Source organism: Cebus imitator, unplaced genomic scaffold, assembly GCF_001604975.1.
Source record: "Cebus imitator isolate Cc_AM_T3 unplaced genomic scaffold, Cebus_imitator-1.0 Scaffold404, whole genome shotgun sequence".
Classification (NCBI taxonomy): domain Eukaryota; kingdom Metazoa; phylum Chordata; class Mammalia; order Primates; family Cebidae; genus Cebus; species Cebus imitator.
The window spans coordinates 185,847-213,512 of NW_016107719.1; the positions used below are offsets into that span (position 1 = coordinate 185,847).

At 59.3% G+C, this 27,666-nt stretch overlaps 2 protein-coding genes and 1 long non-coding RNA gene across 12 annotated transcripts in view; 2 read left to right on the forward strand and 1 right to left on the reverse strand.

The window, feature by feature from the left end:
* Positions 1–9,707, forward strand: part of KCTD17 (potassium channel tetramerization domain containing 17) — a 17,114-nt gene extending 7,407 nt beyond the window's left edge. For 2 of the 7 annotated variants that reach the window (XM_037731507.1, XM_037731506.1), the window contains exons 3-7: positions 2,844–2,935; positions 3,858–3,953; positions 5,691–5,816; positions 7,135–7,234; positions 7,415–7,938. In XM_037731507.1, the coding sequence (XP_037587435.1) occupies positions 2,844–2,935; positions 3,858–3,953; positions 5,691–5,816; positions 7,135–7,234; positions 7,415–7,776 (776 nt within the window). In that variant the 3' untranslated portion in view covers positions 7,777–7,938. Of the gene's footprint in view, positions 1–2,843; positions 2,936–3,857; positions 3,954–5,690; positions 5,817–7,134; positions 7,235–7,414; positions 7,940–8,841 lie in introns of those variants that run through there. The other 5 variants (XM_017508915.2, XM_017508916.2, XM_017508919.2 and 2 more) reach the window with 5 other exon arrangements.
* Positions 4,561–27,666, reverse strand: part of TMPRSS6 (transmembrane serine protease 6) — a 46,754-nt gene continuing 23,648 nt past the window's right edge. For 3 of the 4 annotated variants that reach the window (XM_017508912.2, XM_017508911.2, XM_037731505.1), the window contains 8 exons: positions 19,661–19,806; positions 19,184–19,282; positions 18,088–18,201; positions 16,690–16,806; positions 16,243–16,411; positions 14,854–15,125; positions 13,030–13,166; positions 11,657–12,463 (listed from right to left, as the gene is read on the reverse strand). In XM_017508912.2, the coding sequence (XP_017364401.1) occupies positions 12,305–12,463; positions 13,030–13,166; positions 14,854–15,125; positions 16,243–16,411; positions 16,690–16,806; positions 18,088–18,201; positions 19,184–19,282; positions 19,661–19,806 (1,213 nt within the window). In that variant the 3' untranslated portion in view covers positions 11,657–12,304. Of the gene's footprint in view, positions 4,576–10,554; positions 10,561–11,656; positions 12,464–13,029; positions 13,167–14,853; positions 15,126–16,242; positions 16,412–16,689; positions 16,807–18,087; positions 18,202–19,183; positions 19,283–19,660; positions 19,807–27,666 lie in introns of those variants that run through there. The other variant, XR_001819174.2, reaches the window with a different exon arrangement.
* On the forward strand, positions 12,408–14,819 carry LOC119468266. The gene is made up of 3 exons (XR_005196921.1): positions 12,408–12,497; positions 12,774–13,188; positions 13,750–14,819. It is a non-coding gene; the product is annotated as an uncharacterized LOC119468266 (long non-coding RNA).

The following is a 27,666-nucleotide window of genomic DNA, read 5'->3' on the forward strand; positions in this document are numbered from 1 at the left end:
CAGGGGATGGCACAGGGCTATGTGGAGCCTAGGGGATGGCACAGGGATATCGGGGGCTGGGGGATGGCACAGGGCTATGTGGGGGTTAGGGGATGGCACCAGGCTGTCGGGCTAGGGGATGGCACAGGGATATTCGGGGCTAGGGGATGGCATGGGGCTAGGTGGGGGCTGGGGATGGCACAGCGATATTGAGGGCTAGGGGATGGCACAGGGCTACGTGGGGCTTAGGGGATGGCATGAGAATTGGGGGCTAGGGGATGGCACAAGGCTATGTGGGGGCCAGGGGATGGCACGTGGCTATGTGGGGGCTAGGGAATGGCACAGTGATATTGAGGGCTAGGGGATGGCACGAGGCTATGTGGAGCCTAGGGGATGGCACGGGGATATCAGGGGCTAGGGAATGGCAGGGGGCTATGTGGGGGTTAGGGGATTTCAGGGGAATTTGGGGGCTAGGGGATGGCACAGGGTTATGTGGAGACTAGGTGATGGCACAGGGCTATCAGAGGCTTGGGTATTCCACAGGGATATCGGGGGCCAGGGGATGGCATGGGGCCATGTAGGGTCTCGGGGATGGCACAGGGATATCGGGGGCTGGGGATGGCACGGGGCTATGTGGGGGCTGGGGGATGGCACAAGGCTATGTGGTAGCTGAGGTATGGCACAGAGACATCGGGGTCTAGGGGATGGCACGGGGCTGAGGGCTAGGGGATGGCACAGGGATATTAGGGGCTAGGGGATGGGATGGGCTATCGGGGGCTATGGGATGGCACTGGGATATTGCGGGGTAGGGGATGGCACAGGGCTATCCTGGGCTAGGGGATGGCACAGTGGTATTGGTGGCTAGGGGATAGCACAGGGCTGTGTTGGGGCTAGGGGATGACACAGGGATATCAGGGGCTGGAGGATGGCACAGGGCTATGTGGGGGTTAGGGGATGGCACAGGGATATTCGGGGCTAGGGGATGGCACAGGCTACTTGGGGCTAGGGGTGGCACAGGGCTGTCAGGGGCTAGGGGATGGCACGGGCTACTGGGGGCTAGCGGATGAAACAGCTATTGAGTACTGGGGGATCACACAGGGCTAGAGTCCATTTAGGGGATAGGGGATCTGGGAGGATACTTAGTAGCTGTGTGACATTGAGAAAGTTACCTAACTCATCTGTGCCTCCGTGTCCCCATCTGTGAAATGGGGAACCATAGCACTTACCCCACCGAGCTGTTGTGAGGCCAGATGGAGCTCAGTGCCTGGCCGGAGGACGTGGGATGTGGTGCTCGCTGTCTGTCACCTGCAGGGCTCTGCCTGGGGCCCTGGGGATCATTCTCACAATCAGGCAGCGACACTCCCCACCCAGCCTCCTGCCCTGTGTTCAGTCCTGTGTGGGCACCGGGGACAGAGGGCAGATCAGAAATGTGAGCCCCATCTTAGGCATTTCAGGCTGTAATCATGAAGTACCATAGATTGGGTGGCTTATGAAAATCCGAAATTTATTTCTCATGGTCCCAGAGGCTAGAAATCCGAGATCAGGGTACTGGCACGCCCAGGTTCTGATGATGACCTTCTTCCGGGTTGCAAACTGCTGACCTCTTATTGTGTCCTCACATGGCAGAAAGAGAGGGAACTAGTCCCCCGGCCTCTTCTGGAGAGCTTGTTTGGAGGTTCTAGCAGGTGAGCGCCGCTGCTCGCATACCCTTGACCGAAGACCAGCCTTCCTCTATCGGGGGTGGTCGTCCTCTTTGATGGAGCACGCAGCTTTGGGACAGACATGCCTGGAGCAGTGAGGGAGAAAGGGGACATGCCCCCAGCCAGCTAGATCAGCCACATCAACCCTGGTGATCAGTGGCGTGACAGATGTCAGCCAGATCGCCCTCACATCCAATCAGCTGCTTCTTATGAGAATGCTGACCCCTCCCTGGTGACTCCACCCTCATGAGCTCATCACCTCCCGTCCTAATCCCATCACAGCTCTCAGCAGGTGGATTTGGGGGGGACACAAACATTCAGCTCATAATGAGCCCTGTCCCCAGGGAGTCTAGAGGCCAGGCAAGGAAAGGGTCTGAAGGTCCCCCGCCTTCTGGGAGCCTGGGAGAGTCAAACCAGCTATAAGTTCCTTGCTGTACTGGTGGGCTGACTTCTTGATCTTGCAGATTAATTAAACTGCAAGATGAGGACGGTAATGCCGGCTCTCTCCTCATACCCCTGGGACTTTGATGAGCTGGTGCGGGGTAGTGCACACTATAAGGTGCAGTGATTGGGAGGAGTGTGGACACAGGGTATGTACTTGCAGTGGGAAGACATGGGCTCTGGAGTCTGTGGTGCTTGAGTTCCCTCTGCCACTTACCGGCTGCGTGACCTTGGACAAGCCGCTTCTCTTTGGGAGCCTCAGTTTTCCCAGTTGTTCAATACGGATGATGAAAGTACCTCCTTCCAGTTCTGAGAATTCAAAAATGCAATGCACCCAACACTTAGAATGTGCTTCATAAATTAGCAGCACATGACTGGGGGTCAGGCAAGGCCCTGCTCATGGTGACATTCTGGGGATCAGCCCCAATGAGCCTGCTGTCTCTTGATAGCCCTAAAGCAGCCCCAGACTGTGGCCCGGCAGGTGCCCCAGGTCATACCGCTCAGCACAGCAGAGCTGTGTGGCAGCGTCTCAGCCCCTGCTGCAGGAAGTGTGGGATCCAAGGAAGGAAATACTCCCTCTTGCTTGACCCCTGAACTCACAGACGCTCAGCTCATCCTCAGGGCGGGTGATCGGAGCAGGAGGTGGGTTTGGGGGTGGTAGGAACAAGAGGAGAATGGGGTGTGGAACCGGAAGGAGTGACTGGGGTCTGTCCTGTCTGCCAGGGGTCCTGGAGGAAGCCGAGTTCTACAACATTGGCCCACTGATCCGCATCATCAAAGACCGGATGGAAGAGAAGGACTACACGGTCACCCAGGTGGGGAGCAGGGGCCGCTCGGGAGTGGGAGGCGGAGGAGGTTGGGAGAGACAGGACCCGTGTTTATCATGGGGAGGCCGAGCTGGCTTGTAAGGAGAGGAGCGACTGTTGGACTCCCAGGCTGCCCAGCATCGCCCCAGACTGGGCAACGGACGCTGGGGTTCTGTCCCTGCTTAGCCTCATTTGCTGTGTGACCTTGGGCCAGGCTTGCCCTCTCTGGACCTTGATTTCCTCTTATGGGATAGAGAGGGGTGGGAGCTGCACCCCCATCCCTTCCTCACTGGCAGGAGGGGGTCAGTGTGGAGGTGCAGGGTGCCCTGCAGAGGGCAATGCAGGGTTAGCCAATTGTGCATTTCGTGGGATCAGATGGTCACCTGGTGGGCACAGTGCAGGCTGTTGGGGCTGGCATTGGTGAGCTTGGAGCCCAGGCCTCCCTGGTTAGTCTGCAGGAGGGAGGGAGGGAGATTTTCCACCTACGCTGGGGAGGTGTGAGGGCTGGGGACAGGTAGTGAGGAACCGTCTCCAACCCCCAGTGGACTGAAGAGGGGAGGCTCTGGGTCTCCTTGAGGGCCTGACTCCATTGGTGACCCTAAATGTTCCCCAAGCCCCACCCTCGTTCTTTCTTGAATTACCTGTGTTCTGGTTCTGTCTCCTCCACCCTTGAGCTAGGTGACCTTGGGCAAGTAACTGGACCTCTCTGGGCCTCAGTGGGAAGTCCTCTAATGCCTAGGCTTCGTGGAAGGATTAAGTGAGGTGGTGCCTGTCGAGTGCCTGGCGAGGAGCAGGCGTTCGGAGCCAGAGCATGGCTGCCTCCCCCAGCCCACCTCTTCTCTCTCTCTCTCCTTCTCTGGGTATGTTGCGGGGGTGGCAGCAATAACTGGTGTTCCCACAGGTGCCCTCTATGTGACCCTTCTGCCCACAGGTCCCACCCAAGCACGTGTACCGCGTGCTGCAGTGCCAGGAGGAGGAGCTCACACAGATGGTGTCCACCATGTCTGATGGCTGGCGTTTTGAGCAGGTAGGCGGGGGACACGGGCATACTACCAGGCCTACCCTGGCCCCTCCCTTCCCGCAGCCTCAGCCTTGGGTTCCCCTCACAGTACCCCCCGCCCCCGGAGGTCTTCTTAAACAAGGTTAGAGAGACCACGCTTGGTGGCAGGTTGACTGGGAGGGAGGAGGAGCCTGAGTGGCCACAGGGCGTCCTTGTTGGCGGGAGTCCTCACAGCAAGCAGCCTCTGAGCTATCTGGTGGCACCAGCGAGTCTCTTGCCCCCGGGGGACAGCCCAGGGGCAAGGAGAAGAGACCCACTCAGGTGAGCGGAGCCAACTTTCCAGGCCAGCACAGCGTCTCCCGATGCAGTTTTCAGAGTCTCCGCAGGGGACATGCCCAGTCACCAGCATTGCAGTAGGCCGGGGAGCCCGAAGCAGTGGCTTCCCATGAGGTCTTTGTGGTGAACAATGGTTCCTCCCAGTCCAGATGTGGTTTACCCGTCAGGAGGTCTTTATCCCAAGGACTTTATTTCTAGTTATGATCGGACCTCCCACCTCTGAGGTCTCCAGAGGAGCAGAGCCAGAAAGTTAGTTAGCCCGAGGTCAAATGTGCCTTTAGAGAAGGAGACGGGCTTGGCTAGCTCTCCTCCGCTCCCACCCGAATGCTCCCTGGCACAAGGCAGGAGTTCGGGGCCCCCAGGATGGCCGGGGGGATGGAGGAATGGGCCCAGTGCAGAGCCAGAGGCCTGGATCACCTCTAGGCCTCGCCACCGACATGCCTGCCACCTTGGGCAAGTTGCACCTCCTCCGTGGGCCTCAGTTTCCTCATCTGTGAAGTGGGCTAATGGCACCTCCTCTGTAGGACAGTTGTGAAGATTAGAAGGGCCGTCAGTAGAGTTCCTGGCCCTCAGTGGGGCTCTCTGTGTGGGCACTAGCCTTATGCAGATCACCAGAAGTCCGTATTGAAGTCTGCAGCACTCAGAGAGGACGTGGGATCCCCAGTGCCACTCCCTGGTCCACCCCTCCCTAGCTGTGAGTCCTTCAGCAGGCCACCACCTCTCCAAGCCTCTTCTGCCAGAGGGGGTGATATTTTCCTCTCTGACTGCTGAAGAAGGGTCTGTGAGAGCTGAATGAGACCCATCACCCGCAAGAACTTTGTTAGCCAGAAGGGCTTTGTGGGCGTGGTTATTCTAGGGACCCCGGAACAGAGGCAGGGCAACTTTGAGCGTCTTTGTCAATTGCACAGGCTATCAGAGGCTGAGTGAGCAGGCCAGGGGCCACTGGTCCTTTGCCCTTTGGTCTCAGGAGTGGACCACCTGTCCCACCTCTGCTTCCGGGAGTGAAGGGAATAGTCTGTGGGCTCCACCTTGCCAATCCACCCTGCAGCCTTGTCCTGGAGCTGCGTCAGCCACGTCTGGCACAGGGGACAGCCGTCCTTTAGAGGCCTCTGTCTGCATTTCAAAAAGGGTCCCCTGGCTCTGGGGCTGGGCTGGGGGTGGTGGTAGGGATGGCAGTAATGCTGCCACCCTCCACCAGGGATCGGGCCAGGCAAGCCAGGTGGAGAGGCTGGTCCCGGGGCACAGGTCTCGAGGGGAAGCACTCCACCTTCCTGCCCAGAGGCGCCCTCAGCAAACCCAGGAGGGGGCCCAACAAGCCGTAGGATCAGGACAGGAGCTGGTATCTTGATGGGGGCCGAGGCCTGCCCCACCTTGCCCCATGGCCCCCAACACCAACCTGTGTCTTCCCCCCATGCTCCACCCCTCTAGCTGGTGAACATCGGCTCCTCCTACAGCTACGGCAGCGAGGACCAGGCCGAGTTCCTGTGTGTGGTGTCCAAGGAGCTCCACAGCTCCCCGAACGGGCTGAGCTCCGAGTCCAGCCGCAAGACCAAGGTGAGCCCACCCGCCTCAGGCCGTGTCTGCAGAAGGCTCCTGCCCCTGCGCCCGCACCGTCCCTCCTCCTCTCTCCCCATGGTCACAGCCACCGCCATCCATCCCATGCCACCCGCCGTTACCCAGGCCCAGGCTGGGAGCAGTGAGATGAGAGCATCCCAAGGGTGCGGCCGGCGTGGACTCAGAGGCCGCGTTAAGAGGATGCGTAGTGGCCACTGGGCACTGTGGCATGGGATAGGCAGTCAGGGCACAGGGTGGTACTCTGTGTGACCTAGGACAAAGCTTGTCCTCTCTCGCACCTCTGCCGCATTGTCTGTGAAGTGAGAGGGAAGGACCACATACTCTCTGTGGTATCCTTGGAGCCTGGAACTTCTGGGATCCCAAATGCCCTTTATTCCCCGGGGACAGGTGCGTGTCCCCAGCTGGCCTGAGCCAGGATGGGGAAGCCACCGCTGTAAATCCTGCCCCTTTCCCAGGCTCCCTCCTTGGCCGCTCTGCAGGATGGGGGCAGCCTGGTGGTGGCCTGTCCTGTGTGTCTGCCTGGCCTGTTGAGTCAGCCTCCCGAGAGCACCCTGGCAGCATCGCCCCCTGTGGGGAGGGGGCTGAGCGGGCATCCTGCCACCCTGGACCCCATGCTGTGGGAAGTCCCAAGGGCCTTCGGCAGAGCCACAGAGTAGGCGTGAACCAGGCTGGGAAGAAAGGAGGCTGCTCCTCCTGGGGCCCCCGCCCCTGCGCAGTGGAGGCTTACCTCTGGCTTCCTGTCTGTCTGTCTGCCTCCCTGTCCTGCTGTGATGCACCCTGCCTGCCCACCAACCCCCGCCAGAGCTGGCGCTGCCCTGCAAGGGTACAGGGCGAGCTTGCTCGTTTTGCCTCCCTGGGCCAAAGCCCCTGGACCTGGGTTGTCAGAGACTGGCTGGCATCCCGGATCTGGGTGGCGTCCACCCTGGGGCTTGGCCACATTTCTACTCAGGATCAGTGTTTCCAAACAAGGCCTTCCCAGGCACTTCTCAGGGATACCCCAGTCCCACACCCTCCCTGTTCCGCTTCGACCCCGGCTCCAGCCTCGCTCTGTGGAACAGCAGCCAGACTGATCCCTGAGCATGCCCACAGCGCCCCATCCTCAGCTGCTTTCCCCAGGCCTCCCAAGCTGCCCCGGGGACTAGAGAAGATGCCCCTGGCTTCTGTGGCTGGAGCCCTCCCCTCTCCTGAGGTCCCTCCGCCTTGCCTGAGACCGGGTCTTTGGGGATTGCCAGCAGGCCCTGGCCCCCCTGTTAGCGTCTCCACTCTTTCTTCCCTGGGTCCGCCGGCTGGTTCACAGAGCACGGAGGAGCCGCTGGAGGAGCAGCAGCAGCAGGAGGAGGAGGTGGAGGAGGTGGAGGTGGAGCAGGTGCAGGTGGAGGCAGATGCACAGGAGAAAGGTGCAGCCACGCCCCAGGAGGATGATTGCTAAGCAAAGCCGGAGCCTCCCGCCCACCCCCTGCTGGAGCCAGCTGCAGAACTGGGGGCCCGGGGGCTGCTGGGGGGCACCAGGGTTAGCTCAGCCACTTGCCTGGCGCCTCACCCGCATAACCATCCCTTCTCTCACTTTCTCTTTGCAGCCCAGTCATCTCAGGATCCCGCTAACCTTTTCTCCCTCCCACCACTGCCTCCTCCTCCGCTTCCCGCTGGAGGTCCTGCCTCATCTTCATCCACCTCTTCTTCCTCCTGGATCTCATCTGCACCCTGCCTCTTCCCTCTCTGCCCCTGTCCGGGTTTTCTCTCTGCCTGCTCACGCCTCCATCCCGGGGCTGCCCTGGTCCCAGCCTCCCGTGCCCTCCACGCAGGCCCCCTGGCCCTGCACCCCAGACCATCCTGCCTGCCGCCTCCTGCGCCCCTTCTGGTACCTCCTGCCTCCCAGCCTGGGGAGGAGGGGCGCAGCTGCACCTCCTCTGTGCCCACCAACCCTGCTGGGCACCTCTGAGGCTCGGCCTCAGCCTCGGGCCCTGCCCCGCCTCTCCTCCTCCCGCCGCCTCCTCACGTCTCCTCCTTGCAGGTTTCCGCCCGCACCCTCTCAGACCTGAGGCTGAGCTTGCCATGAGGGCTTCTCCTCGGCCCCTCGCCCGCCCCCAGAGCTGCCATCCCTGGTTTGTAGCTTGGCGGTGCTGGCGGGAGGGGTGGAGTGAGGAGGGTGCTCACCTCTTGATCCCTGGACTTGAGCCGAGCTTTTGGCTGATTATCTCCACCCACCAAAGTTTCTCATCTGACCTTGGCCTTGGGGGTGAGGCTCCGAGAGGAGAAGAGAGTTAGGGAGTGGGAGCTTTCCCACCAGCCCGTCAGCACCTGAGCCAGACTGGGGAGGAGGGAGGGACTGCTGAAGCCCAGGGCCCTGGCCGAGTCCTGCACATCCAGGAGCTCCTGTGTCACTGCCTTGTGGTATCCCTATTTCTGTGGGGATGGGGAGAACGGGCCACTGTGGGCACTTTGGGATACCCTTGGCCCATGAAGTGTCAGCCAGAGCTGCCGTAAGGATTGTGAGTGGCAGAAAAAGCCCTGGCCGCATGCCCACAGGCCCCCTACCCCAATCTTCTCTGTCTGCTGTGTGACCTTGGGCAAGTCACTGTCCCTCTCTGGGCCACAACTGCCTCTAAAATGGGGACAGAGAGCTGCTCTTTGTGGCTCCTTTCGCCTGGAGTACCAGTGCCTCTCCCAGCCCTAGCCACCCACCACCCCAGTGCCTTCAGAGTCTTGGCAGAATCTGGCCTCTGTAGGTGCCATCACCAGCCCAAGATGGGGCATGGGGCTCCTGGATGGGTTAGTTGGGGCACCTTTCCTGCTCCCGCCGGCTCAGTTCTGAATCTACTTTCTATGGGCCTCAGCCCCACCCCCTCCTCCAGAAGGAAGCCTGTGACTGACTCAACTGCCTCTCTCTCTCCCCCTCTCCCTGCCCTTCAATCTCCTCTCTGCCCTCGGCCCCACATCACCCCCTCCTTACCGGCCCCACCTCCGCCCCTCCTCTCCTCCTGCCCTTCCTCTTTTTTTTTTCTAGCTGTTACAAGCCAGAGGCACCTGGATGTGAGGCCCCAGATCACCTCCAGGGACTTGGGGTTCCCATCTGAAATCCTTTATTTTTGTACCATGGGGTGGGCCCCGGGCCTGAGAAGGAAGAAGTGCCCTCTCCCTGGCCTCCTCTGTCTGCATCCGTGGGGCTGTGACTTACTCCTGCCTCCAGGGGCGGGGCGGGGGCCCCCTGGGACCTCTCAAGGCCTGAGGTGGGCCCCAGGACCCCTGGGCAGAGCCGACTGCCTGTGGCGGACATGTGACACTGCCTGGCTGTGCCTCTCCAGCCCCCACGCCCCCTCTCCCAGGTCCCCCTGCTGCATGGCAGATGTGCTCCCTCCTGGCCCAGTCACAGCACCTCCTTGAGCCTTAGTCCAGGGGGTAACTCCTCCCACCCCACCTACCTCACAGGGTTGTTGTGAGGGTGCACGGAGGAGCCAGGTCCCCGAAGGCCCTCAGGTAGTATATAGGGGCCGTCCCCCCTTCAGCTGCCCCGGGAGGGAAAGGACCCAGCCCAACCCCCTGGCAGAATGCTGTTTGCAAATGGAGATTCAGGTATTGGGGATTCAGGGTGTGGGGAACTGGCCTGTTAGAGCAGGGGTAGCTGGCTCAGTCTTCACCGTGGTGATCCCACCCCCAGCCACTTGCATTGCCCGCCCAGCACTTGGTCTGGAGGGCGGGGAGAGGCAGCGGAAGGGGCTGGGCAGGGGCAGTGGAGGACTCAGGAAGTGCCCAGGGGAGAGTGGGTGTGACGGCTGAGCCGGGGCCCCTCCTGAGTTTGACTTCCCGGGATGGGCCCTTGCTTCTCAGCTGTGTTGGACCCCACCATGTAATAAAGCCCGAAGGAACAGCCCAGCCTGGCTGTCGCCCTCTCTTTCTCTGGGCCACTTTTGGGGACGGGGCTAAACTCAAGGTGTGGTAGACTGGCCCAAAGGAACTCAGCTTTCTCCCGAAAGCCCAGGGACGCTGCCCTGTTGCCAGTTTCCTGTGTGTTGCGGGGAGGGCTTGGGAAACTGGCTATATCCTTTGCCCTGGGGCTGGATACTAGAGCACCCACTCTACCTGGCTGGGAGCCAGGCTGCCTCTGCCACCCCCTAACCCTCTCAGGGTACCCCTCCACTTCTACTCTGATGCCCGGGCCACTGCCACCTCTCCCCATTGCTGCCACCCCTCTGCCCTAAATCCCAGGAACTGAAAACCCCCCACCCTCTCCCTTCTCTGAGTCTGCTGGCCCCAGCCCGGACCCCAGGCCCTTCACCTACCCTGGCCGGTTCCTTCAGCTCCCCCGTCCTGCCGAGTCTCTCCGTGGCCTGGCTTGAGGAAATCCTGCCGGGCAGCGGGCCCCTAAGGTGTGGGGGCTCCCTCTTGCCAGCTCCAGCCTGGAGGGCCTCGCCACTCCAAAGCTGGCCTCACTTTTGGGGTCCAACTCTCCTTGCAAAAGAGTCACCAGGAGGCTTGTTAGGAGAGCAGATGACCCTCCGCCCCTCCAGGATTCCGATGGAGACTGGGGTAGGCCCAGGGTGATTCCGGATCACCAGAGGGATCGTGTGTGTATTGTGCCCACCCACTCGAGATGCGCCCCGCCCGCCCGCCTGCCCGCCCGGGCTCCGCCTGGCTGGACCCAGGTGGGTGCTCCCCATCCCTGCCTCCCCTTCTGCCTCATTCACCCACAGACGTGGCAGCAGTGCCCATGTTGGAAAACCCTCCTCTTCAGTCGTGGGCCCCTCTGAGGACCCCTTTCTCCTGCTCTGTTAGGCTTCCAGAGTTGTCCACACTTGACCGCCCACCCTCACCTCCAGCTGGCCCCTGGCTCCATCTCCACTGCCCCAGGAGTCCAAAACCACCCTCCAGTCCATCCTGTGGCATTGCTCAGTCTGGGCCCATCCTCTCCTTCCTGGGGTCCTGCAGTGGCCTCCTAACCAGCCTCCCTGCCTGCCACTCCCTCCACACTCACGCCAGTGGGTGGTTCCAAAATGTGCGTCCACTCATGTCACTCCTCTACTCTAGAGCCCACCATGGCTCCCCAGTGCTTTCAGGGTCAAATCCTTGGCTCAACTCCAGGTTCTGTTATCCCACCTCAGTTTGCCCCTCCGACTCCTTCAGCGCTTCCCCTCTCTCTGTTCTAACACACACTCGCTCAGCTCGCCAGGTCCCAGTGTGCCTCATCCTTCCAGGACTCTGTGCCTTTGCACATGCTCTTCCCCTGCCTGGAATATCCTTCCCGGATGTGCCCACCTTGACCACCTCTGAGCCCCAGCTCAAGTCTCACGGCCTCCAAGCAGTTTGCCTTGACTTACCCGGTCCATGCTCCCCGCTGGCCCCTTCCCACTGGGTCATCCTCACTGCTCCTGGGGTCAGGAGTCAGGTCCTTCACCCCTGTGGTCCCAGCACAGTGCTGGCGCATGGTTGGAGCCCGAGGTTCTACTCGGTGACTCAAAGAATCCAAAGGGAGTGAGTGTTGAGCTGGAGGGGGCCATAGTAGATGGGGACTGGGAGACAGGAGTCCATGCCTCCTCTACTCCTGACCCCAGTGCCATCATGAGGATGTTAACCGCCTCTCTGAGCCTCAGTTTCCCCCTAAGTTCCCAAAAGACCATTGCTTCTCACATCCCTCACCCTGACCCGAGGGTCCCCAAATGGTTGCCTTCCAGGCGTTTCTCCTGGGACTTGGACAGCTGCCCTGGAGGCCCCACCCTCAGTGGCCATGCCTGCTGCTACTGAGCCCACCTTGGCCTTCTGGACACTTGTCAGACAGGCTGAGCAGGAAGCAGGGGCTGCTTCAATCAAAGGCGTGAGGCTGGTGCCCAGGTCCCCATTCAAACTCCAGCAGTAGGGCTGGGATCTGCAGCTTTATTCCCAAGGGCAGCTGAGCTCACCTCCCGGTGAGGGTCTGGGCTGTGAGGGCCCAGGTGGCAGGCAGGGGTGGGCAAGGACCCTGGCATCAGGGCTTCCCCACCCTTTGGCTTACAGTGGCGCTGGCCCACCTGGCAGTCTCCAGGGCTCTGAGGTTCCCTCCTATGGAGGCACCTTCCATCCCCAGACCCCAAGTTCGGCTGGGGCTTCCAAAGCTGGAATCTGCTCTCTGGAGCTAAGGCAGCCCAAGTAACCTCTGTACAGGGTAGAGTACATCTCGGACACTCCCAGGGACCTGGAACCAGCATTCTTGCTGCTGAGCTACCTCCCCGCAATAGGCAGCGGTGGAGGAAGGGGACAGAGGAGAGAGAATCAGGAGGCAGACGGCTGGGTGTGGGCCTGGGTCCTCAGGGGACGTCTTGACCTCCAGCTGCTGGCACGCCTCCGCCTGGAGCAGACATCAGGGGCAAGACAAGATGCCACCTCCTGCGACTACAGAGCCCACCTGCCTGCCCCCAGAATACGTGTCCTGCTGCTTGGCAGTTGTCCTGGGCTCTGTGAGTCCAAGAGGTGGGCCCCACTCTGCAGGGGGCAGTTCCTCAGGTCATCACTTGCTGGATCCAGCCGATCACCCCTGTGATGCGGGTGTAGACGCCGAAGTAGTTAGGCCGGCCACAGCCCAGGCCCCAGCTGACCAGCCCCGCCAGGAACCAGCGCCCACTGGGTGCCTTGCACACCAGCGGACCGCCCGAGTCGCCCTGCAAGGGAGAAAGGAGAGAGGACGGAAGCAGGGTAAGGGCACCCCCTTTCTAGGTGAGGGGCCATGGGGATTGAGTTCCTACTTATGGGAACTGGCTGGGTGGTGCCAGAGAGGCGCTTTCAGTCTTAAAGCTCTGCTTTCCCCTCACCTGCTAAACAGAGAGTGCCCAAGCCAGCCCTGCGCAGTCTCCAGCCAGTCTGGGCCCTCCTGGACCTGCGCTGTGTCCCCACGCCCCCCTCTGCCTTTGCCTCCCCTCTGTGGCTGACACCTCTTTCTTCTTCCTTGTGTCCACCTCACTGTGGGCCTAGTGCCTTGCGATGGGCAAGGAGCGGAACCGCGTCTGAGCCTGACCTGCCTGTCACATCTCTTCCGGTCTGTGGCTCTGCAACCTTGGGCAAGCTCCTCGGACCCTCCCCCAAGCCTCAGTCTCCTCTTCTGTAAAGTGGGGGCGGCCTTCGCCACCTTGCTGAGAGGATGGGAGGCTTCAGCAGGCCGATGTGAGCAAAGGGCCAGGCCCTGGTGAAGTGAGCAGCATCCTCTCCCTCCCACGCCCGGGGGACTCACCTGGCAGGCATCCTTCTTGCCCTTGCGGTAACCAGCACACAGCATGCGTGGCGTCACCTGGTAGCGATAGGCCTCGCTGCACAGGTCCTGTGGGATCAGCTGCACATCTGCTTTCTGCAGAGCGTTGCTGGTGGGGCCTGTCCATGGTCAAGGGCAGAGGTGAGATCTCATCTGCCTGGAGCCCTTGTTCCCTGTTCTCCCTAAGGCTATTCCCTTTGCATCTCAGGAGCCCACCTCTCTCCTGCTCTGCCCACCCTTTCCCCTGCTAGGGTCGCTCCTGCCCCTCTGCCTCCCTGTCACTTTATTCTAGCTCTTTCTCTGTGGGGATCATGGTGACAGAGCCCCCCACCAAGGCCCACGTGGATGAGCATCTTCCTCTAGCTTCTTATCCCCCACCCTCTGCCTGCTCAGGCACCTCTGGGCTCTGGCTGGCTCCCCAGTGCCCTATTACAGAACCTGGGGGTGTTGCTGAAGCCCATACCTGACCCCCCATAGCTTCCTTAGAACTCTGCAGCGCCCCAACTCTGCAGTCCACCCCAGCGATTCTCCACGAGGGCTGCACACCACAGTCCCCGGGGAGCCTTGATACGCAGGGTGCTCCTTGAGGCTCCGCACAAGGTTCTAAGGTGCAGGTGGGAGGGAGAGCTCCTGGTCCGAGATCCTGACACTGTCCTTCTGGCTGCCCGGGCACACCTGCCGCCACCTCCACCCCTCTGGCAGGCTGCGGATGTTCTCAGGTCTTCCTGTCCTGACACCTGTGTCTTCACCTGAATGTCTCCTGTTTGGACACTGCCACCTCATCCTCCAGGCCTCAGCTTCAACAACTCTCCCCTGAAGCTTCCCCTGACCCGACCTGGGCAGGGGCCTCCTCTGTGTCTTCATGGTTCCTGCACCTCCCCGTCCATGTCGGCCCTTACCGCTGTCTCTCTACCCCCCGAGAATGTCCTCTTCATCCTTACGTGCCCTTCCCCTAGCACCATGCCTGGCACATAGTTGATGCTCAGAAACATGTCACTGAGTGACTGAATGAGTAGGCGCATAGTGAATGAACCAACCTTTGCTTTGCCATGATTCTGCCATCCCCCTGGGCAAGTCACTGTTTCTCTGAGCCTCAGTTTGCCCCTTAAAATATCTCTGCGGCCCTGCCTGCCTCCAGATTGTAAGTCATTGTATAGAAGCCACCAGCACTGAGGCTGCAGGGCATGGCTGTAGGTTTGCCAGCTGGGCCTGTGTCCACAGAACTGTGCAGTGGCCTCCAGGGATGGCCAGCTCTGGTCAGTGAAGGTAGAAAGGGGAGAGACCCCATTTCTGAGAGCAGAAGCAGGAAGAGCGGGAGCTCTAGAGGCCCCAAAGTCCTGGGTTCCCATCTCTGCTCCAGACCTCTCTGGCTGTGTGACTTACAGCAACATGTCTCTGAGCCTTGGTCTCTCCATCCATAAAATGGGCCCACAGCATCCGCCCCAGGGCTGTTGGGTGGATCCTATGAAGTCACGTTCTCTTAAAATCCAGCCTCGTGTGGAAAGTGCTAATAATTCAGAGCCTCCACCCTTGTAGCCCCAGGAGGAGCGGGTGGAGCTTGCACGTGGCCAATGGTCCCAGACCTGCCCCTTTGCCCCACAGGAAACGCCCTTCCAGAAGGAAGGGAAGAGCTGGGAGGGTAGGGGCAGGGGGCCTATGGGCCGCACTAAATGGTGGTTTTCTACTGTAAAAATTCAGCCCAATTTGGATCCCAGGACTAGAGGGCCCGTGGGTGGAGCCCCAGGGCGTCCAGCCCCGCCCTTCCCCTGGCCCCATCTCCTGTCGCCAGTCCCCGCTGCTGCTCACCGCCCTCGCGCAGGGCGCCCCAGCCGGTGATCCAGCAGTTCAGGCCCGGCTCGAAGAAGTGGGAGCGCGCGGGCAGGCAGACGGGGCGCACGGCGGCTGAGCGCACCACCGGGTGGTCGAGCTGCAGCAGCGCCACGTCGTAGTCGTGGCTGTCTTCTTCGTGGTACGGGTGCAGGAGAAGGCGGCTCACCTTGAAGGGCACCTCGCCAGGCCAGCGCGAGTTCTGCCACACTTTGCCCAGGAACACGGTCCACAGCGCCGGGGAGGCCATGCTGGGGCAAGGTGGGGTGGGGTGGGAGGAGGTGAGGTGGGAGGGGGTGGGGTCCTTGCTCCGGGGCTGCCTCTTCCCAGCCAGAGACCCTCAGAATAGCCAGCTCCCCACCTGGGACAGTGACCTCCACACCCGCCCTCCCTTCCCTCCCTGGAGGCCGCCTAGCTGATGGAACAGCCTTCAGCCTTGGTCCTAGTCGGCTCAGCTCCATCCCTCCCTAGACACGTGCGTGCCTCTCAAAGCCTCTGCCGCCTCATCTGAGAAATGGGAATGGCATTTTCTACTCGAATGTTCTTGAGAGAATCTAATAAGACCGTGTATGTAAAAAATGTAGCACAGTGCCTGGCCCGGGACACATATTCCTGTGCGCTTTACAGACCCAGGCTGCTCTGAATTCCCTGAGGCTGGTGGGTCCTGGCGGGCAGGGGGTGTGAATCGAGCATGGAGGAATTGGCCTGAGCCAGCCAGCTGCCTGGGTGGCAGGTGGGCAGCCTTCGGGTCTCTCCACCAGAGGCCGGTGGGGTGGGGGGAGGAGCCTGGGATGGGGCTAAAGAGAGCTGGGTGGTCAGTAGTCAGAGCACCCTGCACCCCAGAGGATACAAAAGGGGGCCGGCTCCCTGTGCAGGGCCTGGGGGCGGGGTCTGTCTGGGGGTGGATTCAGCCCTCCAAGCACATGGGAAAGATGGCCATGGGGCCTGATGAGACATCCCTTGGGGGCTCCGCAGCCCCACCCGCCACCCCGTGTCACACCTGGGGGAGTGTCATAGCTTATGACCAGATCGGGCAGTTTGTCCTTTACTGCATCCCCAGAGTCTAGCACAGCCCCTGGCACACAGTAGGAGCACAACCAGTGTTGCTGAGTGAGTGAGTGAGGTGAACAGATGAATGAATCACTGACCCAACTTAAAGCAAGGTACCAAAAGTAGATGGCAGAGAGGCGGAACGTGTCCAGGGCCCCAGTGGGTCCTGGTGGCGCCAGGACTAGAACCCATGTCGCAGTAGCCTGTCTGGGGGCTCCACCACCCTTCCCTCTCTCTGCAAACAGCTCAGACACAGTGCGCCTCCCGCCCCGCCTTCCCTGCCCTTGTGTCTTACAGCCTAGGTCCCCTCCCCCTCACCTGTCCTCCTGGAAGCAGTGGGCAGCTGTTATCACCCAGCGGTCAGCGATGAGGGCCCCCCCACAGATGTGTCGACCCCGAACCTGGAGGCTGGCCTGCCACGGCCACTCACCCTCGGAGGACACAGCCCCACCAACAATGCGGCTGGAGGGGCCCTGGAGGCCACAGTCTGGGGATGCGGGCAGGTGGTGGGGTGGACAGAGGAGGAGGGGAAGGGGAGAGGCCAGTGAGAAGCAGACAGAGAGAGAAGAAGGGCAAAGGAAAGAGATGGAGAGACCGAGAACAGGAGAACCGGGGAGGGGGAGAGACCATCAGGACCCAGGTGAGGGGGCAGAGGATGGGATAGAGAGACCAGGGGACAACAGTGAGATTTCCCTCTGGCCACCTGCTCTGGGCAGCCCCCTCCCTCCCGAGCTCCAGGGCCCCAGGCAGCCGGGTAGGGCTCACCACAGTGCTGCTCGTCTGAGCCGTCCCTGCAATCGGGCTGTCCGTCACACTGTGGGTTGGGCTTCTTCACGCAGCTCCAGTCTTCACACTGGAAGGTGAATGTCCCACAGGGCACCCCTGGGACAGAGGGGATGAGGACAGGGCACAGAAGGTGGGTCTCTGAGCCCCAAGGGAGCCTTCCAAAGTGGGGTGCAGGAACGATGGAGCCAGGAGGGGACTGGAGAGCCTTTTTCTGAGTCTCCTTTAGGGGCTCCTAAAAGCAGGCCATGTCCATCCCCCCCAGTCTCACTCAGACTTGTCTGCTGAGCACAAGGCAGTGTCTCCCTCTCAGACTGGAGCTCCTGACCGCCTCCGGTGTGGAACTTCAAGGCAGAACTGTGCCTCCACTTTCAGACCAGGTCCCCACCTAGCCTGGCAGTCCCCCAGGCTCTGCCCGGTTGCCCACCTTTTCCTCCCTGCTCTTCACTGTAAAGAACTTTACGCTCCACCACCTGGTCTTGGCCTCTCTCCCCTCTGCTTGCTTATTTAAGTTTTAGCTCTCATCAAGGACCAAACACCTACTTTCTCTAGGAAGCTCTTCATGTCGGACCTCCTCCCTGCCCCCCAGTCTTCCCACATTGCAGGAAAGAAAGTCACCCAGCATATCCTCCTACTAACAGATAAGGCTTGGAAGGCAGGGGCTGCATCTGTGGTGTTTTATTCCTGCTTCCTCACTGCACCTGGCCTATTGCTGGGTATTCTGGAAGTGTTGGTTGGTTGGTCAGTTGGATGGGTAGATGGATGGATGGATAAATAGAGCCAGAGAGAAGATTGGGCAGACAAGCCAATGGGTGGAGTGGTGGTCCATTAGGGAAACTGACAAACAGGTAGAAGGTTGGACAAATGAGTGGACATAAGGACTAGTAGACAAACAGAGGGCTAGGGATATCAGTGGGTGGATGGATGGGTGGGTGGATGGATGGGTGGATGGATGGATGGGCGGATGGATGGATGGATCGATGGATGATGGACGGGTGGATGGGAGGATGGATGGATGGATGGACGGGTGGATGGGAGGATGGATGGATGGGTGGGTGGGCAGATGGATGGGCGGATGGATGGAACAGTGGCCACACAGGCAGATAGGCAAATCAATAAGTGGGTGGATTGACAGTTTGATGATAGGGAGATTGATGGTTGCACAGGCCGGTAGATGCATGGATAAATGGGTAGCTGTATGAATCAATGGACAGACAGGGTGATTTGAGACCAGAAGATGGATGGATGGACATACACGTGTAGGTACAGAGAGGTTGGTAGGTGTTGGGATGATGGGAAGCCAGAACTCTTTGCTGAAGCACGCAGCAGGCCTAGACTGTCTTTGGTGTCCCTCCACACACCCAGCCAGGCTCACCCTACCTTCCTGGCACTGCTCCTCATCGCTGCTGTTGAGACAGTCAGGCTGCCCGTCACAGACCTTGGGCAGTGAGATGCATGTGCTGTCCTCTTGGCACTGGAATGTGGCTCTGCAAACTGTGGAGACATAGAGGGGGGACAGGTGGGAGGAAGCCAGAGGGGCCAGCGGGGCTCGGCGATGCCTGTGGAAGGTGCACTGTATCGCACATTACCAATCACAAATCTCTTTCTCTGCTACTTTGTTTTTATCTTTGTTTACTTATTTATTTTTTTCTTTTTGAAACAGCCTTGCTCTTGTCGCCCAGGCTGGCGTGCAGTGGCGCAGTCTTGGCTCACTGCAACCTCCAGTTCCCAGGCTCAAACCTTTCTCCTGCCTCAGCCTCCTGAGTAGCCGGGACTACAGGTGTGTGCTACCACGTCCGGCTAATTTTTTTATTTTTAGTAGACAGGTTTCACCATGTTGGCCAGGCTGGTCTTGAACTCCTGACCTCAGATGAGACACTTGACTCAGCCTCCCAAAGTGCTGGGATTACAGGCGTGAGCCACCGCGCCCGGCCTCTCTCTGCTGCTTTACACCCAAAGTTTCACAGCAACCCTGGGAGATACCCCATTTCATTGGTGGAAACAGACAAAGTGACTCATCCTAGGTCACTAGGCTGAGCCAGAACTTGAAGCCAGATGTTTGGCTTCCAAATATGAGGTGCCTTCCCCAGCACTGTGGCAGGATTATCCCCAACCCTCGCATTAACTTCGTACTTCCTTCTTCCCACATGCTTAGAACTTTGACAGGGCAGAGGAGGAGGGATCGCTCCCTCACCCATTCCGTTCCTTCTTGGAAGCCTGGCTGGGACAGGGGCTGGGAGTGATGGCCCTGAGCTGGAAGTCAGGAGACCTGGCTCCCCACTTGTCCCTGCCACTGCCCCACGGGGTGGTCTCGGGGAGGCCGCATTCCTGCTCTGCCTCATCTCACCACCCCCACACAGTGAGAGCACCCCGTTTCCTGGGTGCTGATAATGGAAGTTGCATTCAGGGGTGGGGTCTCCACTCAGCTCAGAGCAGAGGTGAGGAGAGAGGAGGGATGGGCGCGTGGGCTGCTCACCACAGTTTCTCTCATCCAGGCCGTTGGGACAGTCCTTGACCCCATCGCAGGCAGGGACACAGAGTCCATTCACAGAGCAGAGGAACTCTCCAGGGCAGGCTGCAAAACCACAGGGACCATGGGGGCAGGGAGGGGCCGTTAGGCCATGCGTAGCCTTGAAGTCACACAGACACGCACGCTCCTGTGCGCTCACACACGCATGGACAGGCACCCACAGATACGTGTTCGGGCACCTCTGTACACAGTCCAAGCAGACATACACATCCAGACACATGCACACAACACATACGTGGATATGTGTGAGTGTGTTTCTGCAAACCCATTTGGCTGCCTTGCACATGTGGGCACACAAAGCTGCATAAATTTGTGCAAGTGCGCGCACACCCACACACACACACTCCTTTTGTTCAGCCTCATAAACAGCTGCCCACAACCCCCTTGGTGGTTCCAGGGATTCCCCGGGCTGCCCGTACTCACGGTCTGACTGGTTGTACAAGCCGTAGTGCACCTGCACACCGGGCCCGGTGAGGGAGACCTGGGAGGTGAAGTTGATGGTGATGCCGGCCGTGGCCACCACAGGGATCCTCTCGGCATAGGGCTGCAGGATGCGCAGGCCACACAGCCTGCGGGGACCAGAGATGACTCAGGGCCACACTGGCGGGTCTCCTGGGTCCGGTGCACAGCCAGAGCAAGGACAGGGCAGCCAGAGAGGCAGGGGGAGCTGCGCCCCCACCACGCCCCCACTGCGCCGCCTCTGCCCTGCTTTCTGTTCCCCTTGGGTAACTGCTCACCCCCAGAGTCATGTTCTAGAAAGCAGTCTGGCTATGTCACTCCCCTGCTCAAAAACCTTCAATGGCTCCCCACTGCCCGCCAGATAAAACTCAATTCCAGTCGTCGTCACCTGTGAACTGTGAGGTTCTAGCAAGTCAAGGTCTTTTTTTGAGCCTTACTTTCCTCCCTTATAAAACAAGGAAAGGTATTATTTCTGTTGACCTTGAATCTGACAAAAGGCTTCAATGGGTCAGTAGAGGCAAAAGCCCTTGACTGGCCCACTGTCTGCAGATGGACAAGGCCATCTGCCTTGTGCTTGGTGTCGGGTGAGGGGCAGCGGTGTTCCCCTTGCAACACCGACCCTCCTGCCTCCTGGTGACACTGTGGGCTTGAGGGAAGGATCAGTCCTTTTCCCATGACTGGTAGCTTAGTCCTGATGAGCAGCACGTTCTCCAAGCATGGCCACACGGGGTGGGGCCACCCCCAGCTGCGGGAGCACCCTTACATCCCTGCCGGCCAGCACCACCCCTGCATCTCTGCCACAATGCCACCAAGAACATTCCCCTATTCAAACAGAGCAGGTGGGGGAAGTTCCAGAGAGTCTGAGTCTTTCTCTCCTACCAGAGAACAAGTAGGAGCCCCTCCCATCTCCCCATCTCCAGGTCATGGGCCCAGGGGCTCCTCCTGCAGAGAATCCAGCACACTCTGCCTCACAGAGCAAGTGGGCAGGGCTTCACAGAGTGGGTGCAACCACGCCCCCAGAACAGTGGAACCCTCCCTCCATCCCAAGTGGGACACCCTTGCAGAACAGATGGGGACAGCTCCATCCGCTCCTAGAAATGCCCCCCACAGGGAAGGAAGTGCTCCCACAGAGCAAATCAGAGAGCCTTTGCAGATGGGGGAATCACACGCAGGGCGGGCACAGGTTGAAAGTCTCCAGAAGCTGAAAATGCCCCAGGCAGAGAAAGCGAAAGGAGATCCAGTGAGCAGCGGGATGCCCCCGAAGGCCGACATCCCACAGCAGATCCAACACCCCATGGAGCTGGCCGTGATTCCCAGGGGCCAGGCACTTCCCCAGAACTTCTAGAATGTGGTAAGCACTTCATCGTTCAATAAGTTAATTCATTAGCCACTGAACAGCTGAAGAAGAGCTTTGAGGCTTTTAAAACATCTCAATGTGTAAGGCAGGGGTGTGGGGGAAGGGACCCCAATTACCACTGCAAAATGAGCTCTGAGGTCTGAGCGCCCTGCCTCCTCCATGTCCTCCACAGACCTGCCCTGGACTCTGGCACCCCCAAAGGTCTATCCAGCTACAGTGACCTTGATCTTACACCTACACCAACCAGCAGTTCTCAAAGCACAGTCAGGGGACCCCCGAGGCTCCAAAAGTCAATTTTTTTTTTTTAGATGAAGTTTCACTCTTTGTTAACCAGACTGGAGTGCAATGACGCTATCTCGGCTCACTGCAACCTCCGCCTCCCAGGTTCTAGCGATTCTCCTGCCTCAGCCTCCTGAGTAGCTGGGACTTCAGGCATATGCCACCATGCCCAGCTAATTTTTAGTAGAGACAGGGTTTCTCCATGTTGGTCAGGTTGGTCTCCAACTCTTGACCTCAGATAATCCGCCCACCTCAGCCTCCCAAAGTGCTGGGATGATAGGTGTCGGCCACTGTGCCTGGCTCAAAATTCATTTTAATAGTAACACTCAGATGTCATTGCCTTGTTTGCCCTCATTCTCTCATAAGGTGACAGAACAGCTGTCCAGAGACTACGTGATGTGTGACGTCGGGACTGATTGAACTTGGAGCGAGACGGGAAGGTCCGGCATGTGGTCTGTGAAGCCAGTTGTTAAAGGAACAGAAATGTAACACGACAGTACTCTTGTCACTAAATGTTTTTAGTGCTGGAGAATGTAACCAGTTTTCATAGAATGATATTTATATTCAAATGTGTCACGGGCTTCTAATTACATTAAAGGAATGAATAAACATTTTAAAATTCTGTTTAATTTCTAATTTGTAAGTATAGATCTATAGAAACAAAAACTCCCTAGGGTGCGCAATCATTCTGCTGAGAGTAACTCCTGAGACAGAACAGGTTGGGACCCCACCATGGTTCCCCCAGCTCAGCGGGGCCGGTGGGGGACGAGGCACCGCCAGGGGGCGCCCCTGAGCAAGTCTAGCCCTGGACCTGGTAAAACGAAGGCAACACAGGTTTTGATGCCTGTTTGTTTATAAAGTTATCACGGATTGTTTTCTCACAGAAGGGCCTCAGGATGTACACAGGGGAGCCAGGCGTTGGGAAGTACTGATCCCGCCAATGAGGAGTCAAGTGCATCCCACGGACCTTGGGGTGTCCCTCCCACAGTCACAGGGAGATTGTGGAGAGACAGAGCAGGGAGCCCAAGCCGGGGCTGGTGGGGAGTGGGACACTTCACCCTAAAGCAACTGTGTGGAGAGCTGCAGTGTCACCAAGCCTTGGGCAGGGGCTGCAAGGCAAAGGCACCTGTCCCTGCCACAGAAAGTTCTCTCTCCTAACCTCCAGGGAGAGTCCTAGAAGCAGCCTGCAGCTGGCAGCCGCCTTTCCCCAAGGCTTCACCGCACAGCCCGGGCACCTGTCTGCCTGGGCGGCATTTGGTTCTCACTCTGGAGGCCTGGAGCAGCGGTGGAGGGGGTGGAACTCCGGGGGCAAGCCAGAGAGGACTTCAAGGCGGGAGCTGAAATCTAGTGGCCCGAGCTTGAGTCACACAGTGCTAAGATAATCCGCTTACGCGGTGTGTAGAAATTGCTTCATTGAGTTGCCAGCAAATTTCACGTAATAATCCAGATTCTTGCTCCTCAAGAAGAAGAAGAAAGAGGAGAAAAAGAGGAACAGGAGAAGAAGGAAGAGAAAGAGGAGGAGGAGGAGGAGGGGGGAGGGGAAGGGGACAGGGCGGCCCCTAAAACACCACTGGGACTAAGGCAGGGCTTTGGTGGCCCTACCCCTGTCATAGACTTTTGCCCTGGCCTGGCCCCTTGGCCCATCTGAGTTCTCGGTTTCTTCTATGGAGCTTCCTGGGGAAGGGTTCCATTCTCTGGCTCTCTGGTGCCCCCCGTCCACCAGGTGCTCCCCTGCAGCCCTCTGCAAGAAGCACCAAAAGGTTGACAGCTGCGCTGCCCGCCAGTCCACCTCGGCTACAAAGTACCGAGCGTCTGAAGGCACATTGTCGCACCGTGTGGCCTGCCTTGCTTCCTCACCTCTCTGGAGATGGGAACTATTTCCTTTGGCCTCATCCAGGAGGCTGGCAGGGACCCTGCCAGGAAGTACTTCCTGGAGGGATAAATGCATGGACGGGTGGATGGAGGGGAGGGTGGGGGATGGAGGAGAACACAAGAAGGAAGAAGGAAGGAAGGGAGGAAGGCAGGGGGCATGGGTGGATGAAGCAGCCACCGTGCCCTTACCACAGACAGGTGAAAGGGGAAGGAGGGTCAGAGAAGGCAAGCGCTGGAGAGAAAGACAGCAGCAGCCCTCTGGACCTGGGCTGCAGAGCTGAACCCGCAGCCTGGCTTTGCCCCAGGAACAAGCTGTGTGACCTTGGGTCACCCTCAACACTTTTTTTACTTTTCGCATTTGTAACACGGGGTGATCATATCTCCCTTGCGGCATAGGTTAAGGCATGCATAGGAAATGACTTCTTCGAATCCCTTGCTGACGTCAGGCTGTGAGCTCATGGAGGGCAGCAGCCGCCACCTCCTTCTGCATGGCCAGCCCAGCCAAGGTCAGGTGCTCTGAAGTTCCCACTGAGTGTCTGTGGCTGCCAACGGTGCTGGCCACCAGGGCTCCAGAGAACACCAGGGCCACCCCCTAGCCAGGCCAGGCCAGGTTGGGGGGTTGGCTCCAGCTGGCCTAGGGAACCCACGGTTCTGCCTGTCCCCACTGGCTGGCAGTGAGTGGACATGGTGGGGGATCATAAGAGAAGTGATGACACAGGAGAGGAAGCTGGCAGGAGGCAGGTTCCCAGAAAGGGGGAAGCCTGTGCTGTGGAGGCGCCCAATGAGAGTGGCTTCTGCGAAACTGAGCAGCTGTGGCCAGAACTCCCGGGCCAGTCCCTCCACCACCCTCAGGCCACTCAAGGGCATGAGGCCTCAGCTGTGCTCACGTGGGCACTGGGAGAAGCTAGGTAGAAAGCAGGCAGGTCTGGCCGGGCACAGTGGCTCACGCCTGTAATCCTAGCACTTTGGGAGGCTGAGGTGGGCGGATCACCTGAGGTCAGGAGTTCGAGACCAGCCTGACCAATATGGTGAAACCCCATCTTTAAAAAAAATTAAAATTAAAATTAAAAAAAAAAAGAAAGCAGGCAAGTCACGGGGGTGGAGGAGGCACCACGGGCTCAGAGGAGTCAGGTGGGGAGCCCCAGGGTGCTCAGCCCGTGGAGGGTCCAGGCCAGCCTTTCCTTATCACTACGGTGGCACCCTCTCCCCTGACCCACCCTCTTCATCAGTGGCCATCCTGGGCCAAAGGGCTGTGCCTCCCCCTTCCTGTAAGTCCTTGTCTGAAAATCTGCTCTTCCCTAGACCTCTCAAGTCTCTGCCGCCCACACAAGCAGATTTCCAAAAAACGCTCATTCTAAGAATGTCCCATGATCTACGTGGGACCCATCACTATCACCCGTGATCATAACTCGAGAGCATGAGGGCCCAGTGTGGATGGCTCACAGGCACCACCCCTGCTTCCCCTCCACATTCACACACAGCGGGAGTCAGCAGCGAGGGGACGAGGGTCTGCCCTGGGGACCCTGGACCCTGAATGAACATCTGAGAAGAAAGGGCTGGGACTTCCCAGGCTGCTCTGGAACTAGTGGGACAGACAGAAATGGTCGACTCCCCCACCCAGATGCCAGGGGGTTGCCTGGGGATGCCTGGGCTGAAGGAGTCACCAGCTGGCATGGGCCGCTAAAGTCTCAGAGGGGGAATCGCACACGTGCACAGACATGCATGGACGCACAAACACGACACGTGTCCGCCCCCACGTGCACTCTGGATCGGCCTGCCTGGCCTTAACTCTGCCTCAGCGAGCTGGGTGACTGTGTGCTGATTACTTCGTCTCTCTGTGTCTTGGGTGTCTCACGGCTCTGTGAAGGCGGTACAGGCACCTGCCTCCTCGCTGGGTTATTGAGGCTGGAGGAGTCAGCACCATAAACCCCTCGGCTTGTGCCTGCCCAGAGCGGCGTGAGAGCCGGTGAGGAACGCGGAGTCGCTGGCCCGATCCATGCCTGCACACGCCACATTCTCCACGCACTGTCTCACTGAGTCTTCCGGGGGCAGGGGCTCTTTCATGCCCTTTTTTCAGATGAGTTACCTGAGGCTGGGGGATCTAAGTCCTCTCCCAAGTAGGAAGCAGAGGAGGCAGGTGCTGAACTCTTTCCACCTCCCTAGCCTGACTTGGAATGGCATTTGGCCAGGAATGAATCAACTCAACTTGTACAGGAGACAGCATCTTCCTGATCGGTAAATAATCGAAGGCTGGTGCCCTTTTCTGGCCTGAGGCCCTCATTTCACAGATGAGGAAGGGGTGCATCTGGAGTTTCATACAGACCCTGATGCCAGACCCCTCTGAGCACTCCCATCCTCACGTGGTGCAGGGGGCTTGGACAGAGGTAGGGGAGCTGTGGGGACACGGGGAGCTGCCAGGCCTCACCCTTACCACCTACCCACCGCTTGTCTGCACCCTAAAGTCCATCCCCACCACTGAAAGGCAGAAAAGACAGGGACGAGAGGCCAAGTCCTTAGCCCTCGCTCGTCAGTTTCCCCACTTGTACCCCAGGCTGGGCACTGGGACTGGCTCAGCCCACACATCTGTAGTTCAGTGGTGCTCAGAGGCTGTAGGGAGATCCCTCCACCCCGTTGGAAGCTGTCCTGGTGCCTCAAATTCACCACCGAGGCAGCATTCCTTTTGATAAGGGAAAAGATTCTCCCCATCCGTGTTCTACACTCACTCTGTCATTACCCAAAGGTAGCTCGTGAAGTCCCTGGCTCCCCAGTATCCAGACCCCTGGCGACTGTATCAGGGAGGGAGGGGGAGGGGGAGGGCCCTCTCACAGGAAGCATGGGGTGGGGCAGGAGGCAGGGGCAGGGGGAAGGGGAGGGGGAGGGGGAAGGGGAGGGGAGGGGGAGGGGGAGGGGGAGGGTCCTCCCACAGGAAGCACGGGGTGGGGCTTCCTTTGTCCTGCTGTTTGTGGCTGGAGGGGTTATGGGAGAGACCCCAACTGTGGACCCATCTGCATGCCACCTAATCCTGCTGAGCCTTCATTTCCTCCTCTGGGGAATGGGGACAGCGCTGATGATCACACAGGACATCGGGCCAACACACTGAACGCCCGTCTTAGCACCTAACTCCACACCACCGAACCCCCGAATGCTGGGGCCCTGTCTCTGGCAAATGGAATCCCCACGGGGGTGGGGGATGAGACAGCGGGTGTCAGACCCAAGACTGTTCCTTCTCCTTTCTGGGCCTCCCTGAGACGTAAAGTTCAGCTCTGGGGTAGGGAGGGAGGCAGGAAAACATGTTCTCATCATTCACAGAACTGGGAATCATGGGCCATCTCAGGGTCACCCTGTGGTCTCCGGCAGCACTGGGGTTGTGGGGGTGAGTCCAGCCATGCTCGGCCGAGGCGAGTAGCAAGGAGGCCCCAGGGGAGCACCATGAGCAGTCAGGCAGCCAGGTCCAGAGATGCCCCCAACATGCCACTGATGCCTTCTGCTCTCCAGGCAGCACAGGCCTGACGCCACTGAACCAGCATGTCACCCCAACAGCACAAGCCTGATGTCACACTCCATCAGCATTTCACCACCAAAAGCAAAGCCCTGAAGTCACTGCATCACCATGTCACCCCCAACAGCACAGAACTGAAGTCACACCCTGTGTCACCCCAACAGCACAGGCCTGAAGTCATACCCTGTGTCACCCCAACAGCACAGGCTTGAAGTCGCACCCCATGTCTCCCCAACAGCATAGGCCTGAAGTCGCACGCCGTGTGACCCCAACAACACAGGCCTGAAGTCACACCCCATCACCCCCACCAGCACAGGCCTGAAGTCACACACCATGTCACCCCCAACAGCACAGGCCTGAAGTCACACCCTGTGTGAACCCGAAAGCACAGGCATGAAGTCACACCCCGTGTCACCGCAACATCACAGGTCTGAAGTCACACCCTGTGTCACCCCAAGAGCACAGTCCTGAAGTCACACCCCCATACCCGCAACATCACAGGCCTGAAGTCACACCCTGTGTCACCCCCAACAGCACAGTCCTGAAGTCACACCCCCATACCCCCAACAGCACAGGCCTGAAGTCACACCCTGTGTCACCCCCAACAGCACAGGCCTGAAGTCACACCCTTTGTCATCCCAACAGCACAGGCCTGAAGTCACACCCTTTGTCATCCCAACAGCACAGGCCTGAAGTCACACGCCTTGTCACCCCCAACAGCATAAGCCTGAAGTCGCACCCCGTGTCTCCCCAACAGCACAGGCCTGAAGTCGCACCCCATGTCACCCCAAAAGCACAGGCCTGAAGTCACACCCCCATCACCCCCAACAGCACAGGCCTAAAGTCACACCCCCATCACCACCAACAGCACAGGCCTGAAGTCACACCCTGTGTCACCCCACCAACACAGGCCTGAAGTCACACCCCCATCACCCCCAACAGCACAGGCCTAAAGTCACACCC